This window comes from Choloepus didactylus, chromosome 8 (assembly GCF_015220235.1).
Source record: "Choloepus didactylus isolate mChoDid1 chromosome 8, mChoDid1.pri, whole genome shotgun sequence".
Classification (NCBI taxonomy): Eukaryota; Metazoa; Chordata; class Mammalia; order Pilosa; family Megalonychidae; genus Choloepus; species Choloepus didactylus.
The window spans coordinates 132,354,802-132,376,552 of record NC_051314.1 but is presented as its reverse complement, the minus strand read 5'-3'; the positions used below and the strand labels follow the sequence as shown (position 1 = coordinate 132,376,552).

The 21,751-nt window shown below is 45.5% G+C and overlaps 1 protein-coding gene across 3 annotated transcripts in view; it reads right to left on the bottom strand.

The window, feature by feature from the left end:
• CACNA1C (calcium voltage-gated channel subunit alpha1 C) overlaps window positions 1-21,751 on the bottom strand; it is a 647,070-nt gene that overhangs the window by 175,453 nt on the left and 449,866 nt on the right. For 2 of the 3 annotated variants that reach the window (XM_037846264.1, XM_037846262.1), the window contains exons 7-8: window positions 17,620-17,816; window positions 6,641-6,744 (exon numbers count right to left, since the gene is read on the bottom strand). In XM_037846264.1, the coding sequence (XP_037702192.1) occupies window positions 6,641-6,744; window positions 17,620-17,816 (301 nt within the window). Of the gene's footprint in view, window positions 1-6,640; window positions 6,745-7,054; window positions 7,159-17,619; window positions 17,817-21,751 lie in introns of all 3 variants that reach the window. The other variant, XM_037846263.1, reaches the window with a different exon arrangement.

Here is a 21,751-nt window from a genome sequence, read left to right as displayed (position 1 = left end):
CATGCCACCTAGAATTGCATGGCAATTGAAAACCCTTACAAGAGTCTCCAGGGGGCAAAAGTTTTAGGGTGAGCTGAACTCTGCTCCCTTGCACTGGCTCCTGGGAGCCAGTTGGATGTACGTCTTCCCAACTCTGGCTTCAGTGATCTCAGGCTGGTAGCTTGAAATCCGCCATGGTGGGGATATTGCCACTTCAGAAATTGGCAGATATTATGAACCGGGGCTTTTCCCGCAGAGAGCTGGTTGTTAAGTGTTTACCAGGACACCAATGACACAGGGCTCGAGAGATTTAATCTCCTTGGTCTCTATCTTCCTCACTAGACTCCACTTGCCACTCTTAGCATGCCTGGAAGGATTTCCAATCTAGAGAAAGTTTTTCCCACACGGAGACAAATGAGGATTCCAAACGCAAGAAAATGTCCTGGGAGCTGCCCCCCACCCCCCTTTTTCCCTTTAATTCAATCAGAATGGAAAGATAGATAAAATTAAGATGATATAAAAGTTAAATGATGCATTCAGTTTATAATAATAATGAGCAGAGATTGGAACTGGATTGGGATTTGCTGGAAGAAGGGCCTCTTGAGAAGTTCTGACAGAATGTCTGTGTCTTTCCTATTTTCCACGATTCTGTCCTTTTTTTCTCTGATTTCAAATTCACTTTCTGAGCAAGGAGGGGGCTGGCAGCAAGAGGCAATAATTGACAAGGCTGGTTCTCAACTATCAAAGCAAAGCTGTGCTTTTGCTTCTAAAATAGGTCTATAGGAGCATTTTTGTCTTTGATCTTCAGCCCAAGGGAAATAGGGTCCTTGGTGGTAGTGGGGTGTGTGTGTGTGTGTGTGTGTGTGTGTGTGTGTGTGTGTGTGTACATATGCTAGGCAACTTGGTTAATTCTGGAGCCCTGATTCCTCCTTCTGTCACCAGTAATGGTCTAATTTAGGACAAAGAGCCTGCAAAACCACCCTGAAGGAATTTCTTCCACAAGCCAAGCACTATGGAAAAGGCACCTTGGGAAGGACAGCACAGCAAACCCTATGGGGCGAGAGGCTTGGTTCTTGAATCCACTCAGTCATGTAGGGATGGCTCTATCACCATAAACACTTTCTAGTGTTTGCAGTTTGCCTGCACCATTTCTGAGAACACCGATTTTTAGCACTCACCGATTTTATGGTGGGATGGGGGTGGGGCTAGGGGACTTTTTAATTGGGAGATGTGGGGGCTCTCAAGCTAACGAATTCTCTTCAACTGCTGCTTTTAATGATGCTCTGGTTTGGATTGTGTTTTTCTTTTTAAATTTGATTGAATCCAATTCTAATTGGATTGAACTTGCTCTTTCTTGGGCTTCCTGCCAACCAGCGGGTAACTTCATTCCCTTCCCAGGGAGTTTTATGTCAGGGAAAAAGGACCAGATTGACAACTATCACTCTGATGGAAGCTTTGTCTTGCTTTGTTCCTTCTCTCCTTTTGTTGAAGCACCTAAGTTGGGGATGGGATGGAAAAGATTCCAGCCCTCCTTCCCCTCACCTCTTATTCCTGTACCTGGCTAACTCTCCGGGGCATTAGTCTTGCTTTCTGGAGCTAGTAACTTCATATTGTTTCCTTCCTGATGCAAATCAACTCCAAAAAACTGTTTCCAGCCCCCATCTGCTGACTTTCTTTCTGCCCATACCCACTTGCATCTCTGTTCCTTTCCTATGGAGTGGGTTTGTTCAGTGTGAGGTCACTGAATAGCTGAATTCGCTTCAGCTCATTTGGATTATTTTGGAGAGGGTTCAAGTTCTGGTTACAAAACAACTACCCATCCTTCTTTTGGAGGTAGGAGAATAGGACTGAGATTAAACTGGAGTAGGGACAGTTGACCTGGTTCTGTTTTACAGCATCTGCCTGGTGGAATGAAAATCTAGCCATCTACCTTAAGACTTCTGTGGATCTAAAATAAACATACATGGGGCGAAAAGAAAAACCAGGCACGTTGATGCATCTGATTGGCTTTAAGATTTTCTCTTGTTGCAGAAGTATGTGTATGGGGGTAAGGGGGGAGGTGAAGTGGCAGGGTCATGTCTGAAGCCTTGCTAGCTCCCCTCGGCTCCCAGGGAGTCTTCGGGCATAACCAGGCCAGTGGCGGGGTGGGGGGTAAGCCCAGGTTTTCCCACCAGACCCCCTGCAGTAAGAGGTGTGCTGGGAGGCAGTGCCTGGCTCTCTTTATCTCCCTGCCTGGATGCCAGCCACGTGCCTGCTCTGGGGACTAAGCTAATGAAGACATGAAGCCCTACCCTGACAGGCTGCGGTGGGCCCAGAGACTGGAGCTGGCTAGACAATCAGTCACAGCTATGGGATTTGTCACAAGGCAGGAGCACATCTCTCACCAGCAATGGCCAACATGAAAAATGCGGGGTGGGGTGGAGATCCATGGGCCGGTTTCAGGGATATAAAGCATGCAAAGGGAGGCGAAGGTGGAAAATCCAGTCACTACTGACCACTGGGGCTCAATGTCCTTTGGAAATCAATATAATGTAGCCATCCCTCTTGCTCCCACCCCCAAGTTATGTATGTTCTGGCCTTTTTCCTGCTTCCTCTTGCACCTGGACATTGGGCCATGGTCCAGTTTAGGCCTCCATATTATACAGTGACTACCTACCACATCCTATGCCTTTTTTGGGAAAGAAAGGTGCCTATCTCCCAGTGGGAAAAAGGACTGGATGATTACCCAGCTATGAAATCCCAGGGTCCATGTCTTCCCTTGCCAGCCGAAGGTGCACATCGGAAGCTTTCTCTCTGCAATCACTTAAAAACAAGAAATGACCAGGTTCCGGAGTCCAAGGACTTACACCTGAGTCCAGCTTCAAGTGCAGTGTCAAGAATCTCACTGACACTGTAGTTGTTTTTATCTAATAGGCTGAAGATTGAGATTTCTGGAGGGGAAAGTCAATATAATCCAATTCTTATCTGTGTTAATACCAGTCCTTTGACTTGCAGAGGGGTGAAAGGAGGACAATGAACATGGCAGCATTCTGAAAAAAATTTAAGAGATGTATATTCTTTACACCGCCTCTATCTGGCCTTGTCAGAAATAAGGCGTTCTGGATAGGTGAATGTTCCAGATAAAGGAAACATAACCTTCTGATGACCAAAACTGTTGCATTTCCGTCTTTTAAATTGAAGCTTTGTAAAGTGCTATCTTCTCTATCTTCACAAGCAGAATACACAAGCACAATTTAACCTTTTCTTGGTGACTTAAAAGGACATAATTTATGAGGATCAGCTATCATGCTGGGCTATAAAATAATGCTCTCCTTAGCTGGTGTGCGTAGGGTTCCACACATCCCAGTTCCAGAAGGCCCCAAGACTGCAGTGCTGCTGATTTGGTGGCCCTGTTCTCTCTCGAGGACTATTAAGATTTGTAGGGCTGTTAGCTCCCCCTGCTAAACAATTCTGCCCTGCTGTGGTCTCCGGGGGGTGGCTCTGCAGCTTCCTCCTGGGACCCCTTCTGTTCCCACTGGCTGTTTCCAGCATGCTGCTATGGTCTGCTTCTGCAGCCCGCCTGCTCCATCTCGCCCTTCTTCACTACAGCTTCTGCTCTTCACCATCTCACAGCGTGGGTGGGACAGGATCATGAGACTAACTGGTCAAATGGGTTTGGAAGAGTACCACATGGAGGCTGGGTATAGGGGGCTGTGGCGTCCGATTTCTCACCTGTTAGAACCGAGGTCATTTCTCATTCAAACCCCGCTTTTTTTCTCTGTAACCTGGAGATGTGAATAGCGCCTAGCTCATAAGGTTGTGAACACTAAATAAGCTAACCCAGGTGAAGCACTGAGCACAGAGCTTGATACAGAGAAGTGTTACTGTTATCACTCCCTTTGTTAAAGTGGATCTCATGGAGCACTGAGAATGCTTCTGGAAGGTTGGCTTAATCAGAAGTCTGGCTGCTGGATCAGCAGGTATTTTACTGCATTCTTGTGGTGACTACTGTATTGTCCTGGCCAATTGAGATGCTGACTTGAAACCGTGGCCACTGCGTGGTTGGTCCAACAGGAACCTGATCCCAGCCTGTGCCCCTGCAAGGTCCTGGGCTGACCACTGAGAGGGGCCAGGCCTCAGAACAGATTAGGAGAGGCCTCCTGAAACCAGGAAGGGGGGATGATGCCCCACAGACACCCACGGACACTTCACTGCCCTGGCAGAGGGTCCACCCAGAGGCCCAGAAGCCTTGGCGGACATTCAATCAGTGATTCTGGAGCTGCGAGGAGCAGACTGGGGGCTCTGGCAATGGGTCAGGGAGCAGATGCTGGGAAAAGTCTCCAAAAGACCAATGTATGGACTTGAGGACTCAAAGGTTCAGAGGTCTATTCAAAAGGATTAACTCTAAAGCCAGCTGTGATACTTCCCAAGAGCCTTTCAGTTCCTGTTTGGAGTCAACTGACATTTCTGAGTATTACTAAATGCCAGGCTTTAGGCTGGGTGTTTTCACATGCCTGTCTCATTTGGACTGAGTCAGGACAAGATGCAGTTTCCAAAACGGCTTTTTCTCTAATGTCAGCAACTGCTGTTGTTGACTTCTCTACTTTGCTAACACCAGGACGTTCTCTGGTATGGCCAAAAAGGATGGTGGGCTTTCTGCTTAAGGAGAAACTCTCTTGGGGAAACGGCCAGAGCATTGCAGTTGCTCAGATTTGGTTCCCCCTCTCCAGGGGAAGGAAGGGGAATTGCACTTTTGTTTAAAAGCTCTGGCTTGTGCTACAGTTCAATCTCATTCAATGTATACCTAATGCACAACGATGGGAATATGTAGGATGGAAGCATCTGGTCCTGGTTCTGTTATTTACTAGCAAAGTGAAATTGTACAAGTCATTTAATCTCTCTGGCCTCACTTTCATGGCTTTTAAAAAGAAAGGGTTGTAGTAGTTCTAACGTTTAATGGTTCTAATCCAATAATTCCATTTCTGATAGCTACCGATCAACAATAATCACCTTTATTGAGCACTTACTATATACCAGTCACCATGCTAAATATTTTACATAAACGACCTCATTGTATCATTGCAACAACCTGTCAGTTGGTATTATTATCCTCATTTTTTCAGACAAAGAAACTAACGTTGAAAAAAAGTGAAGTTGCCTGACAAGCAGTAGTGTTGGGATACTCAAATGTATGCCTTGAGTGGGTGGTGATAAGGTTGACTTTTTCAATGCCATATAAACACAGGGCATTTTCTTGTGTTGGAATATAAAAACGAAACTGCTCTACCTTCCAGGCAACTAATTGGGACTTAGACAGCTCTGCTCATCCTATCTATCCCTGTTGGAGGGCATGAGTCTCCTGTGCAATGTCACTTTGGCAGAAGGCATGATGTCATCAAGGTCTCTAACAGGCCACCCACCATGGGAAGGGCTGAGGATGGGAGCAGACTCTTTCCTTCACCCAATTCCAAAGACTGAGCCCAACATTCCTGCATTGCATTAGGCTGCTGCAGGATCTGAGAGTAGCTGTTTCTAGTTTATGCACTGAGCAAAAATGAAGAGGGATCTTTCCCCTTATGCTTGAATTTCCCCAGCATTAATGCCCCTGGTTATCTAGGAAAGACTCTTCAAAGCAGCTGACCTGTCTCAAGCACAGCAGAGATAGATTATACCCCACCTCCACCCCATATAGCAAAGGCAGCAGAGTGTGTTACCCATGAGCAGGCCACCAGGGGCATTTGGGTGTTAGGCCTTGGCATGGCTGGTGTGGACTTGAGAAGGAAGGGGGCTGAGAAAATACCCAGCAAGTCTCTGTGGCATCACGTTGGCCATCCCCAGGGCTATGGGATGTTCCAACCATATGCTACTTCTACCAATTTTAACCCCATCTGACCAAAGGCCAAAATTAGGTAGACTTTATACTTGCAGCCTGGTAGATTTGGCAGTAAGAGCATCTCTGGAAATTTAAAGGAAACTAGTTTCCATCTTCTCAATTCTTAAATAATCTATGGCTTTAAATGGCTAAGTGCCCTTTCCAAGAAAAGGAAATACCAAAAATGGGCAGTTAAACTTATAAATTAGACCTGAAGAGAATTTGATTTTTAGTCTACACTTGTTTATTTATATTTGAAAACTTACTCTTCTTACCCTGGCCTGCTCAACACTGAATAAAAGACATCTGCAGTCTTTCCTACTAGCCTGCCACAAATTACGACTGGCTCAAGAGGTCAGGCAAATAACTATCTGCAAGGCTACTGCACATGTTGAAGGCACAGAGTCTGTGGATTGTCCCTCAGATCTCTGTTGCCAAATCCTTCCCACTCAAGGGTCTCACCATGCCTCTCCTCAGGGTGAGGTCATTAAGGCACAAGGAGAAGCATCCCAACTGCTTGAACAGCTACTTGGGGTGTGAGAGAGGCCGGAAGAGCTGTCAGGAAACAAGGAGGACCAGGCACCACTTGGTGACATTATCTGCTCTTTCCCATTGTCTACCACCCAAACCAATGGATTACTTCTTGCACATTTGTCCCTTTACCCAGCCAAGCCAAGGACATTCACTTCAAGGCTCCTGAGGTGATTCCTTATCACAGGTTCATCAGAGTCAGAAAAAGAATGAAGTCAGGAATAGCAGAAAGAATAAATAAATGGAAAAATCAAGACCTTTTTCCTTGGTCCTGCTTACCCGCTAAGTACACCGAGAACCAAGTTAAGTACAAAAAATGACCCTATGATGATTAGTGTAACAAAATAGATCCAGGGCCAGTCCCTTCCTACGGCATCATTGACCTGGAAGAACGGAATGATAGTTAGTTAGGCACTCTCAGCAACCGAGCACGGCCAAGCGCCAGCCACCGGCTCCCAAGACGCTCACCTGAGCAGCGCTGGGACCCGGGGATCCTCTGGGTGCAAATCAGAGCCCAAATAGCCTGCCCAGCCAATGTATCAGAATTTTTGGTTGAATGGAGACATTTCCCCCCCCCCTGGTTTTCCTGGGCCTGTTAGGGTCCCATCCCTGAGGATCCTGGCGATGGATAGAGTGGAGGCTGGAACCTTGCTCGGCCGCATTGTAAAGAGGACATGGAAATGGTCAGCTTACCCGCTCAACACACCGAGAACCAGATTTAGAACGAAAAAGGATCCAAAGATGACCAGACTGACAAAATACACCCAGGGTAACTCATAGCCCATAGCGTCCTGCATCTGGAAAGATGAAGGAAAGTTAGGAAAGCGAGAAAGCAGAATTGGGTTAAAGCACAGAGGCAGGTAGAAAAGCATATGAACAGAATCTAGAGGAAACCACTGACGGTTTTTGTCTATCGGGATCAGGATCCATCTATACCCCATAAACACCCTCCATGACCTTGACATGAACTGTAAGGAACCTCTGCAGTCTCTGCTTCAAGAGGAATCACACCTGGCTCTCTCTGTCGGTTTATTTCCAGGAAGAGAAACATGTCTCCAGCACTCTCTATTTGCTTGCAGAAGAAGGTGGGCCATCTCAAAAAATAATATCTTTTGTACGGGATGGTTTGAGCTCAGTTGAGTTCATGTGGCTGTCAAATCTTCCCTGGCACCCTGACCTTGTGTTTGAAATGCCACATTTCTTACTGACAGAGCTGGAGAGGTGAAACCCTAGAGATCTGTGCAGAAAGACACTTTCCTAAAGGGCTTGCCACCTGGACCCATCAGCCGTGCCCAGAATTGAGAGGCTGAACGCCAGCACTTCACAAGCACTATAGGCCACAGGCCAGGAAAAGGTTGGTTTTGGTTGATGTGCTCAAAGAATTGTTCCTGTATCTGCAACCACAGTGTTGATGGAAGTTGTCCTTAGCCTGGAAACTGTCACCTGCAACTAACTGAATAGTGGGGACACACTGCAGAAAGGCTATAAACCTCCATGGTAGCTGGAGATCGTGCTGTGCTGCAGTTGGCCTTCATCTTCTCCCAACTCCATGGTCAGTGACTCCACACAATTGGCCATGGTGGGAGCATTTATGCTGCAGAAATGAGCAAATGCTACAAATCCACTTCCCCTCCACTCCGGTCCCTAAGAACAGGTTCTTAAATAGTTACCATCACATCATCGGCTAGAGGGTGGAAATGAAGGTGATGTTAAGTCATAGAGCAGCATTTATATCAAAAAGGAAGTTTATTCTGATTTGGTTTCTCAAACCTATCTTCTCAGATGCATTCTGACGACACTAACCAAGGTTTAGTCTGATCTTCCTAAATATGCCACCCACCTTTGTCTTGGTGAAATGAACTCAGAGCCATCCAAATTCCCAAGGCACACAAGCTTCCTGAATGATCTACATCCGTGGTTTTCAAAGTGTGGACCAGCAGGGGCATCAACACCTGGGCACATACCCTGCACCTACTGAATCGGGAACTCTACGGCTGCTTAGAATTCCGTGTTTTAACAGGCTCCCCTGGCCAATCGATGCAAGTTCAAGCGTGAGAAACACTGGCTTACGCATCATTCTCTCCATGGCTTCCAACTTACCCCAACAAGATTGCGGCTCACAGCATGGCCTCCGCTAAGGTGCAGAACAGTGTTTGTCAAAGTGTGGTGGGGCCATCCCATCAGTATCAGCAGGGAGAACTGTAGTTAGCCAAGAGCCTTCCCAGGCCCCACCCCAGGGCCTCAGTGGGCCTCAGCAGTCTGCATGCTAATCACCCGGGGGGATTCTAAGGTGCTCAAGTTTGATAACTACTGCAGGGCTGGGTCTCCACTCCAGATGCCTCCAGAGATTTACAGGTGTGCTGGGATGGTGACACGCTCAGCCTCTGAGCAGCTTTATCCCGTTACCCAAGTATGCTAGACCAGTACTGTGTTCTTTCTGTGCTGTGAATAGGCTAGGCTGAGAAATACCGAGACCCACCTCGCCTGACTGGTTCAAAGTGTTACCTCTCAATACATCCTTTAAAATCCAAAATATGTATTTGGTATTACTATATTTTGGTTAGAGAAATTCACCAAACATAGTTGTAGTGCAAAAATTGTAGCAACGGCTTGGGGATCACTGGTTTCAACTTGAGGAAGGAGTTCCCAACATATGTCCGTCTAACCCTATCATACCTCAGTTAAATTTAACAAGTGTTTACTGAGCATTCCCAGTTCCATATACCCTGTTCTATTTTTTTCCATAGCATTTGTCACTTCCTAACTGTATAATATATTCATTTATTATCATTTATTCTGTCTTCTATGCTAGAATTTGTGCTTCACAAGGGCAGGCAACTTTGGTCTGTTTTGTTCAATGGTGGATCCCAGGTGCCTGGAACTGTGCCTTGCACATGGCAGGTGCTTGGTAAATGTTTGCTGAGTGAATGAATGAACGTAATATGTGCCGTGCACTGTACCGTAAATAGGAAGTCCTCGCTAGTAGGGGAGACAAAAGTAAAAGTAACCTCCAAGGCAGGGTGGTAAATGTCATTGTAGGAGTGGGTCTGTGGAGTCGTAGAGTGTAGTGGAGAGGAGCGGGGAGGACTTCCTGTACGAGGTCAGAGAGCAGGCATCGTGGGGCCACTGAAGGAAGAAGGGGCAGGAAGGAAGCCGAGGGCCCATGCGATCCCCTGATGGGAACGGGGGTTTTCTGGGAGCTTGACAATTGTTAAAAATAGAGCTTACAGCTGGAAAGCCATCCTGGCTTTGGGGTGGTGGATTTTCACAATAGCTGAACCACTAAAAAATCCAGCAAGACAGCAGGTGTTAGGAGAGGCAGGGCAGAAAGGTCTTAGGGGGACCAGACCGGTGCCCACCCCAGTGAGCCTGGGAAGCAAACCTTGGAGGGCTTATCATCTTCCTTTAGCCAGAAGGCACCAGTATGAACCAAACCAGCAGAGGGAAGTCCTTTGATTATTCTTAGCAGTGGTCGTATTAGAGTCTACATTCGTTCAATGGTATTTATTGAGTGCTGGCTATGAGGAAGACGTTGTGTTCTTTGCTGGACATTGCAGAGATAGCAGTGGGGTTGAAGACAGTCCCGACATGGAAGTCTGAGACTTGTGCTGGGGAAGGGCTTCTGTTGAAACCAGGGGTCAAGGCCATGGCCTCTGGCTTTTCCTCTCTCAGATTAAATCCTGCTAATGAAAGGCAGAAAAATCCTTTCCACTTTCTCCAAATTAGTGCTTCGTTATTTTCTTGGAAGAACAGTGAGATCACAAAAATTTGCTGAAAACTGTAGACTCTCACCAAAAATGAAAATGCACATGCACACAGCACTCCAGACAATTTCAGGGGTTTGCCCTGAAGCCCATACCTGGACCTCGTGTTGCTAACCTAATGGTCTACATGATCAACCACCTGCTTATTCTGTGCTGCCCCCCAAGAAGCACTTTCCTCAAGTGTGGGTCATGGGATCGGGAGTGGTAGAGGACGCCTGTCCCGAAGGAGTTCCCAACAGCTCCCTCCTAGATAGAGCGCAGACCCCTTCACCTATGTCTGGGTGACAGCAACAGCAGGTTCCGGGAGAGGATGGGAGCTCTCCACAGTCTCCCTCCTGGAGCTGCCTCTGGAGCCCGGGCAGATGGGGAGTGGGGGGTAGGGCTGGTTGGTGCTCAGACAGCCTCCTTTAAATGAAACCTTTCTTGACTGGCTCCTCTTTGCCCCCTAAACTTTGTGAACATTTCCCCCCACAGAAAACTCAGTCCTCTAGGTTACACATCTCTGAACTGTCACCAAACCCATGAGCCTTGGGGATCTTCTCGGGGCCCTTGGTTAGTTTGGGCATCTTTTCCTCCGTGCTGCATACAAGGTGAGTGACCTCCAGTAGCTTTAGGGACTTCAAATGGGATGGAGCTAGACACCTAATGACCTTTGTCCCACAGACAGGGCCAGAGCCAGGAGCACTTGGCTCTGGAACATGAGAGAAATGCACGGTACCCACCTCCCCTTGTCCTCCTTCATTTCTGCCTCGGTTCTTTCTTTGGCTGTGGGTTAATTCTTTGAGAGGTTCAGGATGGGGCATCGCAGGTGATAGGAGGGCAGGTGGGATGGTAACGAGCTCCCACAGTAGTTCTAAGAGTCCCACTCTCCCTCAGTGAGCCAGGCTCAAGAAGCTACTAGACGGTGACTCTTGGGTCTGCCTGGCTCTGGGCTGAAAGAAAGGCACCCTTTTTTTTTTCTCTCTTACTTTCTCCTCTTCATTCCGGGCCACCTACTTTGGGTGGCTGGCTGGGTAGCCAGCATACAAGACTGGGTGGCTCTGAACTAGGGCAATGCCTGGAGTGATGAGATGGATGTCTTACAGCAGCTGGAGTGGAGCTATTAAGAAGGGGAAGAATAAAAAGAGTAATGGTTTTTTAAAAAATGACCCAGATTGCTGACACCCTTATCTGGAGGTGGTGAAAGGACAGGTCTTAAACCACTGCAGCTAGATGTTTTTTAGGCCTATAACAAAAGAAACTTTGTGACTGTTCTAAGCAAGGCACGGAGAGAGGCATCTTGTCTACCCTCTGCTGCCATTAGGGTCTCCAGGACCAAGAACCCCCAGGACACTCAGCCTCACTACTCCAAGAATCTGAGCAGGAGCAAAAGGGATCCTGAATAAAAAACACAGAAGACCCTTCTGAAGCCGTTATCTAATTCTGTGAGGGGAACCCCAGCCTCAAACCTTCAAATCTACCAAATGCTTTTTCTCCCAAAAGAAAAATAAAAGGAACACCACCTCCCCATACATCCCCTCGAGGCCACGCTTCCTAGCTGGATTTCTGGGAGTTTCCAAATTGCATGCAGCTTCTCCCAGAAGGTCTTGGCCCAGGCATCGTGGAGCCAAACAGAGGGAACAGTCTCAGCAGATGCCAAAAGGCAGGAGACGAGTGCTTGGCCCAGGTGTCCTCAGAGGACAGGATTCGCTGCGGACCCAGGGCCACAGCTCACTAAGTCTGTGACCATTCATGACCTTTGTCACATTGCTTGGTGGAATACAGCATCCACCTTAGGGTCCTTGGATGAGCAGCCAGTCTGAGAACAGGTTTCCCCTGACTCCTTTCCCCCTGCACCTGCTTATTGTTGTCTGCTGAACACCTGTGTGTGCCTCCATGCTCAATTACAGGCCTAATTTAGGTGGGCAAAGAACAGCAACATACTTCTAACACTGAAACAAGCCAGCAAAGAACTCCTTGCTCCAGTGAAAACAATCCCCGACATCAGCTGGGATCCTGCACTGACACTCGGTGGCAGGTCAGGAGCCAACGTATGGGAAACTGCGCTGGGCACAGTTGGCTCATGGCGGAAGGAAGACGGGCCCGTTGGCCCAGGTGCTGCCAACACGGTGGGGGTCGAGGCTGCTGCCCGTGAGCGCATCTCCAGGTGGCCCTTCAGACTCCACGGGCAAGGATGCTTTAGGGTAGCTGCGTTTTTCCCTGGGCCTGTTGAAAGCACCTAAGACACAGTTCTCTCTACTCCCCCAAGCTGTGATACAGCTTGCTTTCCCCACGTGGAGGAGCCTTCTGTCCTGCTCTTTGTCCAGCCTCAAGGCCAGCAAAGTCTCGCTTCTGGAATATTCCATGACCACTGCTGTTTTCCTGTTCTCCCTGATGTACTGCCCTTCATTGCTGAGTCACGTCTCACTGTGTGTTCCTTACCTCCTCAGTTAGAGCCTAACCTTCTTGAAGGCAGCTTTATTTCTCTCTGTTCCCCAACCCCCAGTCCCTAGCTCAGCCTTGGGAGCATAGTAAATTTTTGTTAAATTGAATTATTGAATAATAAGAACTATCTAACACCAGTGATATGAATAAAATTAAAACCTCATAAGTAAATGACAGCTTTGAGAGATGCAATGCTAATAATCTTTCTTGATGTTTACAAACCGCTGGTTATTGTCTAGAGAACTGATTCTTTGTTTTAAGTAGCACGGATTCCAAGTGGGTAATATTCTTAACTGATGCAGATAAAAAATTAAAAACTACAGGGTCCTAACAAGGCTGAGTCACACTTTCTCTATACTGGATATCTGTTAGAGAGTCCAGGGTGCTGCTTCTGGATTACTTGAGAATTTTTCTTCGAGTCTTCACTCAAAATGACTATTAGGTCATCATTAGAATTCAGCTCTACTCCTTCTGTTTGCTTGATTCCTTTAGAGAGTCATTTTCTATTTTCTGTAGTGGAAGAGGGTGCGTGTATAACTAAAACAAGATGGAGTGAAAACAAAATAGTGTGAAACACCCTAATCCAACCTTCTTAGATGCAAAAGATCTTGTCATAAATAAGAGATATTTCAGCACCATTAAGAAATTGATGGCTGCCTTACGTTTGTGCGTGCTAGCAAGTTTAGTAGCTGAAATAGCTTCTTGGCATGTCCAGGCATGTAAGTTGGATGACAAGATGGAGCAGTGTGGGCCTGACAACTGAATTATGAAAGGTTAAAACATCGGACTTCTGTTCCCAAGGTCTCCTGTTGGCTGAACCAAAACTAACCCCAGATAGTAGAAAAGACACTATTTGTGATTCTATAAATCTTACTTTTATATGATCTTTCATTAAGTGTTCTTTCTAATCTTATACTTAAACTCAATCTCTAACTTTCTAAATCAGAACTGACTTGGAGGGAAGGAGATGGGTGGCGTCAGGAAGAGGGTGGCTCCTGAATGTTGGTGGTAGTGTGGGGAGGGGCGTGAGTCAGGAAAACACAGACCCGAGGGAGCAGAGGTTAAACAAAGTCCTCTCGATGGAAGGTTATGCAGGCAGCTAGATTCCTAAAGAGCTAGAAACACCTGGATTCTAGTATGGCCCCTACTCTAACTGTGCCTCTCTTTCCCCCAGCTCTTACATGTGCAGTCCAAACCCCAGTTCAGGAGCCATACCTGTTTCCCATGAGCATGGGGCTTTCTCAAGTACTGGGCACAAACTCAGCACCCAAGAGTTGTTTAAATGATTGTCCAATGTTGATGCTGCCTAATGGTGACCTGGGTACAACACGGAAGGGATAATGCTCGGAGTTCCAAAGTGACCCTAGCTTTCAGGCCAGGTCGGAGAACCCTACATCTAGAGTCCTGCAGATCATCTTGATTCAGCCTCTTGTATCTTTAGGAAGACATATGCTCTCACCATACAAGACAAGTAGTCTTGAATTACTGCAGAAGGCTAGGGATGTGTGGTTTAAAAAATACACAACAAAACGGAAAGTAAAAAAAAAAAAAAAAAAAAGAAAAAATTTAAAGGAAACCAATGGTAATGTTATGTAACATTGAATCCTTTCTGCTCCTGGTGCTTCATTGTTCTTAAAGAAGGCAGATGCTTTTTATCTGATCACCTCCCACTCTGTTTTTTAAGAGATTCAGACATTCTGAGAGTAAATGGAAAGGCTTTGGCTTAAGTAGCCATTTTCTGAGGAAATCACACACGAAACCTGAGTTTTAGCTTAGTTTTCAAATCCCCAGCAGCTCCCTCCTCCCCCTTCCTTGACACCTGCAAACTTCTGGAACACAGCACTAGGTAAAGTAGATGTTTTAAGCAAATTATTCAGCTAGTTGGGGCAATGCATGGCCAATGGCTTTCATAGCTGAAGCAATGTTCAAGTATTACTTGACCAAATTTTATTTTATTTTTAGTCCAGTAACTCTTCAAAATCATAACAATGGAATGCAATAATGATGTCAGAGAAAGTGAGAAATAGATTTAATTTCATCTACAGTAGCAGGCAGCTGTGTGCCATTTGCTACTGGTGACCTCCCTGGTCCCTTCCATCCCAGGTTATATCCAGTTACTGAATTAATTTGCTTCTTTAATGCTTCAATGACCTATTATTACCCAGGAATATCTAATCAGCTATCTGGGGGTTCAGGATGAACCCAGCTTTGGGGTTTCCATGCATTGCTATATTTGAAGATCTTGGTTGCTCCTTCCCTGGTCATCCAGACTTGACTTCAGGCTTGAAGGGAAATGCCTTTTTCTGAGTGCTAGACCCACCCTATTTCCCCAATTTCCATGGAAACTATCTCCCTAGGCTGGTTCAAATCAGTGGCAGCAAACCACCGCCATTCAGGTTCAATAGGTTTTTCAAACTATAGCTTGGGCATCAGAATCACCTGGGGAACATTTTCCAGTTGCAGACACTGGGGCCCTAACTCTGGAGTTTCTAATTCAATGACTCCGAGGGAGGCCTGGGCGTCTTTATATTTAGAAAACTCCATGTTTGATGCTAAATCACATTGAGATTTGAGAGCCTGTGGATTAGAGAGAGAGAGAGGCATTGAGGAAAGGAGGAGGAAAGCTGAAGGGGGAGGAAAAAAGGAAGAATAAATGGCCACAGAAAGGTCAAAGTGATTAGAGAAATTGCAAGCAGGAGCCTTGGGCTGGGAGTGCTTCCATCGTGACTACCCAAGGAGATTCTGCTTCAATTCTAGGTGTGTGTGCACGTGTGTATGCATGCACACACACACCCATGACACGACCATTTGGGGACGGTGCCGGGAAAATCACCGAGAGGCAGGTCCCAGGAGCCCGGGGTTGTTTCATCACCTCTGACACTTTTTCCATTCCCAGCCTGAGCTCTATCACACACACCCCAGGGGAGAAGGCACAACACAGCTGCTGAAAATTGGTAGTTGCAGTTGTGTGCTCCTTCTCATTCCCCACTCTGGCTGTCATTATGACGGTATTTCTTTGGAGCACATCTGGCTGGTGGGGTATCGATGACTTGTGGTGGAGGAGAGGGAGGGAGTGATGAAGGAAGATCACGAAAATACATCAGGGTCATAAACAAAGTAAATTATACCTATTTCCCCATCCCCACACCCACCCACCCACAGCCACCCTGCCCTCAATTTGGTGCCACGGAAGGCGTTTCCATAGCAACTTAAGGCATGGGTTTGAAATTCTTGTGATGAGGTTCCGAAGCACAGTTCTATACAATCATATGTTCTATGGCCCATAGGCAGAAACAGGCCTATTTGCTAACGGATGTTTCTGCCCTTGGCTGGCCAGAGGGACCCACCCAAGGCAGAGGGATGAGTGGGGATTTGTTCTGCTTTGTGAAATGAAATAAACTTGCCTAAGTATAATAAATTCAACTCCCTTCCCCTTTTTCTGCGAATGTTTCAAAAACAAGTTCTTATCAAGCATGAGCCTAAAAAGGGCTTTCCCATGTTTCATTTTCATTTGACACAAGGGTGATTTGACCTTTGTCTTCTTTTGAATGTATCTCGGCCCAGCAACTCCACCAGGGCACAGACACCAGCTGTGCCACCATTACTCGGTTTAGAATTTTGTCTGCTTCTCTAGTCCAGGCTTCTCAGTCTGAACTGAATCTTATTTATGTCTGGATCCTCAGTGTCTAGGACCACACCTGGCATGCAAGAGATGCTCAGTAAATGTTTAATGAATACAGGGTACTCAGGCAAGCAGCAAGTAGCTATTTGCAGAGAGGTATAAATTTTATAACAATACTGGGTTTTGGCATGTCAACTAGCACATAAAACCTGGGAAAGGAGGGGTTTTGAATCAATAGGAAATGGTGCTTATAAAAAATATTTAGAAGATACAATACCCTGCACCAAATCTCTGTACTGCTACAGAAGTCTTCCTTCTGATTCAGGAATAAGTTAACGGCTCTGTTGGCCTCAGCTGCATTCTATGTGGGAGCTCTGCTTGATGGGAAGGCATTCACTTCCCTCTCTCTCTTCTTTGCTTTAATTTGTACACACTGGTTCCTAGGCAGGCTCTTAAATTATTTTCACTATGGCCAAATAAATTTGGCTGTTTGCAAAACTCTGGGAGAGATGGTCCTTCCAGACTGGGAACTATTATTTGCCCAAATGAAGGAGGACAAAACTGGGTTTTGGCAAGAAGCCATTGCTCATGCTGAAGTAGGAAATACTACAAAGAACTATATTTTCTGGAGTTTTTACAAATAGTGGTGTTGGCTTTGCCAGAATGGAGATAGATTAAATATGGTGTGTGTTTTGCCCATGTAGGGTCAGGCTGTAGAAAAATGTGGTGCTCTTTTTTGTTAGGACACTGCAATGGCTTGAAAGTTGATGAAGCAATATTGGCTACTGGATAATAAAAGATGCATCTTTAAAGTTAAAGAAGATTTAATGTCAACCGGTTGACATAAATTGGTATTTTAAGTATGCATCACATTACCAGCAGATTGTTTTGCGGGCAGTGTTTTGTATCTGATGGACTGCCATAATATGTTTAGGTAAGAGTAATATGAGAAAGATACAATAATATGGCCCAAAGCTACAAAATACAGTAAAAAAGGTTTCTTTAAATAGCTTCTTTTTAAAAGACCAGGCCTGATTTTTCTCTGAAATCCCAAAACTTAATAATTGTGCCCAGAGAAGCTGTCTTCCTAGCCCTCTTTTGGGGAAGGGACAAGGAAAGCCTAAGAGTAGAGTTTGGACTCTACCATGGGAGGAGGAGTTGGATGATATCGTTATGCCAAGCTTGGCCAACTAATTGACAAAGCATTGATTGCATGCCAGTGTTTCTTCCTAGAGTAGGACAAATCGAAAAATGACTTTCTGTTAGGCTGGTGGGTAGGGAGAGAGGACTCACTAGGGTGAAAAGTTCATGTTTTGTTTCTCAGGTGAGACCTGCAAGAAATCAAAGGTACCCATCAACCATTCCATCAGGGGGTGGAGGCAAAAGGGAGATGCCAAGGAAATGCCACTTCCTTCAGACCCCGCCTCTGCCCGTCTCGAGCTACGTACCCAGTACAGCACGTCCGTCCAGCCCTCCATGGTGATGCACTGGAACACCGTCAACATGGCGAAGGCAAAATTGTCAAAGTTGGTGATGCCATGCTTGGGCCCGTCCCACCCGGGCTTGCACACGGTGCCGTTCTGGCACTGCCGCCCGTGGCCCGTCTCCAGAGCGCAGGGAGAGGGGTCATCTTCTGCTGGAACATCTTAAATGACCAGGGGAAAAGAAGAGAAGGAGGCCAAAGGGAGGGGGGAGACGGGCAGAGAAAGAAGCAGAGAGGAGTTAGAGAGAAAAGTGATAGGACAAGGGTGATGCGATGGGCTAAACAGCCGCGGCGACAACGTGGAGCAAGTTTTCATTAGTTTTCCCACATATGAATTAAACAACATAAGGAATGAGGTATTCCTTTCAGGCTGCCATCGATTCAGCGGGCCAGAACTTTCAACTAGTTGTCATAAAGATGGCATTTTAACTCCAGCAATTAATTTGCGAAACGGTAGGGTCATTTCCCATTCTGTTGTAACATGTTGGCATCATGATCAAATGCTTGATCCACAAAATGATGATGATGCAACCACTTGGAGTGGAAAATGTCCTGGAAAATTATGAGAAGTCTATTTTCTGAGAGCCCTTTTTGGGTGGGAAAGTGTCTAGAGACACTTCTGCTGGAATACGAGAGTTTAGAGTGAGGGCTAGACTGATTGGAAGACTTTACATAGTCAATAGATCCCATTCAATAATGTCCTCTGACTATATATTGGGTCCATCACATATCATATGATGCATTATCAGGGTTGCAAGTCCCTTATAATGGAAGCCTTGTATTGAAGGTTAAAAATTAAATTCAGACTATAGCGGAAGACAATTGACCGCAGAGTACAAACACCTACTGACTATGTTTTCGTGTGATGGGGGAACCTTACAGCAGAGCCTGTTGCTCTCTAGCCTTAATATCTTCCAGAGGGAAGTATTTTTTTTCTTTTTTTTGACCTCTAATCAAGAAGAATGGCGATGGGTGAATGCTCCCTAAGTAGGGACAGGAAATAGTGTAATATATCTACTGGGGCAAAAGACAGGACTTGGGCTAATTCCATATGTTGGAAATGGCTATTAGTAGATTAGTGAATTAAGATGTGGTCTGTATTTTTGATGCAGGGGCCACTGGTAAATTTAAATAAGACTTGACTGATCTAAGAATTTCCATTATGAGAAAATACTGAGGAAGTCTCTGCCCAAGCGCTGGAAGATATTAGTGTGGAATTCACAGAAGCTTGTGAAATTCAGGACACTGCCTCTTACTCACTGAAAGTAATGACAGCAATAAACAGAATAGTTCTCAGTTCTAACAAACACACGATTGCCACTAACAACAGTGGCACACGCCCCTAGAGAGAGAATTTGCTTGTAGTTCTATATTTAGACACATGTCATCCAGGATCGTTTCTTGTGTCATACATATCAAAACAATCCCACGTATCTAGTACCGATGTAATGAAGACTATTGGCTAGTTGGCTGTTCCTCAGTTTGTGGCTTCAAATTTGAGTCTGTTCACTCCAAAGTGGAAGAGAGAAGAGAAATATTAATCCTTAACTAAGAGATAACTCTTAGGAGAATGGAGTTGACTGCTATGGTTGAAAAGACGCTAGATGTGTTATCCTGGCTTCTCTCTTCCTTAACATCTTCTCTGAGATATAATTTACATGCCATATAATTCACCAAGTGTAGATATACAGTTCAATTATTTGTTAGTAAATTTATAGAGCTGCACAGCCATCCCCACAATCCATTTTAAAACATGTCCGTCACACCAAAAATATTCCTTCCTGTCTGTTTGCTCTTATCCCCATGTCTGGCAACCACTGATCTGCTTTCTGTCTCTATAGCTTTGCCTTGTCTAGAACTTTCATATAAATGGAATCATATAATACGTGGCTTTTTGAGTTCATGTTCTTTCATTAGCATAATGTTTTTGAGGTTCATCCGTGTTGTGTGTGTCAGTCTAGTCTCTTCCTTTCTGTGATGAGCAATACATTCTATTGTAGGGGTGCACCTTATTTTGTTTATCCATTCACCAGTTGTTGGACATTTGGACTGTTTTGAATAACACCGTTTTCTGGCTTATTCTTGACCTGCTGCTTAAGGCTGTACGTGAGCCCTCTGTGCGATGACCAAGCTGTGAAGGCCCCTGAACTGCTCGAGAGAGTGACATATCTGTGACATTTCCGCATCCTGGGGTCTGGCTCCCAGGAGGTCTCCTTAAATGTGCCTGAGCTAAGCTGCCCTCTAGTCACAAGTCCCACCCGGTCTAATGACATCTTCAGAGACCCGGATGTGAATTTAAACAATGGAGGCTATAAAACAATGGGAAACCAAGCAGCGAATCCCAAACCTAAAGAATACATAAAAAGGTGAATAAAAAACACCTAAAATATTGAGAATTGAGAAATGGGGAAACCAAGAACCAAGCAGATCATAAATTCTGTTGGGATCTCATCCTCTCTAGTGATGGCTTTCCAGACTGATGGTTCAGACAACTGTGGTGAAGGTGCTGAAGTGACAGGAGAGACGGGACAAAAAGAGAAGATGCATTTCTTTTGTTCATGTTTTGCTTTTTAGTGGAATCAGGAGGCTGTAAATCTTCCCATGGTGACTGCTAATCAGACAGCTTTCCCTGCATTCTCGGTTCCTAAACAGGCAGAAATAAGGAAAATATGAAGGCTCCCAGAATGAGTTCTGAATGTCCTCAAGGAAGAGAAATAGATTCAGGGATTTTACAAATACATGATAAAAGAAAACGGCATCAAGGGGGAGTGATCTCATTAATAAAAGAGAAAGAGATGAGATTCGGAAAGATTATCTAAAGGCTCAAGTGACGCGCTGCTATTTTAAACCTGTCTTGAACAACAATTAAGAAGAGTTGAGAACAATTAAGAAGCAAGGATGGGTCTGGTAAAAATAAGTATCTATAAGAAGCACGAAAGGGAACACTTTAAAAATGTGAACACACACAAATCTGCAGGTCCTAGCGACATGCACTCTAGGGTGAGGGGAAATGAGCTGAAACATGAAAACGTGTCGGTTTTCTTTTGCAGAGTCATGAAGTCCCAGGGATGAAAGTGGGAACATGAAATGGGAGAAAGAAACAAAGCAACGTGGGCCCTACATTTAAACCAGAAATGAATAGAGAGGCTCATGCTGGAAAGTCCAAATTAAGTTTTTGGTAAAATAATGGAGGCAAAGATTAGGAGAGATTCTAGAAATGCAGTTAATATCAATAAGAATGAGGAATCTTGGGAGAGTGCCAGTTTGGGGTAACAAGGAGAAATCACCAAAGACAAAATTAATTATGTTTTCTAGGGCCCAACTTTAAGGTGTGAATAGAATGAAGGTGATTTCATTTCTAGGTTTTAGCCAACAATTCTTTGCCAGTCTCAGGGGTAATTATTATGCTTGGGAGAGTTATTCAGAGTGACCTGGCTCAGAAAACTACCAAACAGATGGCACAACCAGAAACAAAAGGTATCGGCATATGGTGATAGATCTGCTGAGGAACGAGGAAGGTGCCTTGCAGGTGCCGCAGGGATTTGGGAGAAATGGTTACTTATGAGACCATCTCCACAGGGGCTGGAAGGGCAGCAAAGTGGCAGAGTGAAGGTTCACACATGACTCAAAATCCAATGTGTTCTAAAATCAGGAATGAGTACAAAGAACTCACAGTCTGAGAAATAATCTCCAAGTGCAAAAAGGATTTTAGTTCCACTAAGAAAATGATAACAAGGGCTCGCAAGGCACTTTTGCATCATCTAAATTTGCAGAAAATGTGCTAATTCAATCCAAAGTCTGAAATTAAAAAAATAAAATCACCCATTCTGAAGGTCACACAAAACTCTCTGTATTGCATGGGGACTGGTTTTGAGAGATGGAGGGTTTTGGTCTTCTACGATTCGGCGAGTGCATCCAGATTCCTGTAAATGTTTCTCTCCTCCTCAGCATGAGTCACTGCGGGGGTGTAAGGGGCCTGGGTGACAGCGACATTGAGCTTCCGTTGGGGAGCAATGGAGTGGGTCCCTGGATTGTCATTAGGCAGCAGGTGGTTAGGAACTAGGGGACAAGTGAGTTCTTGGTTGCAGGGTGCCTGA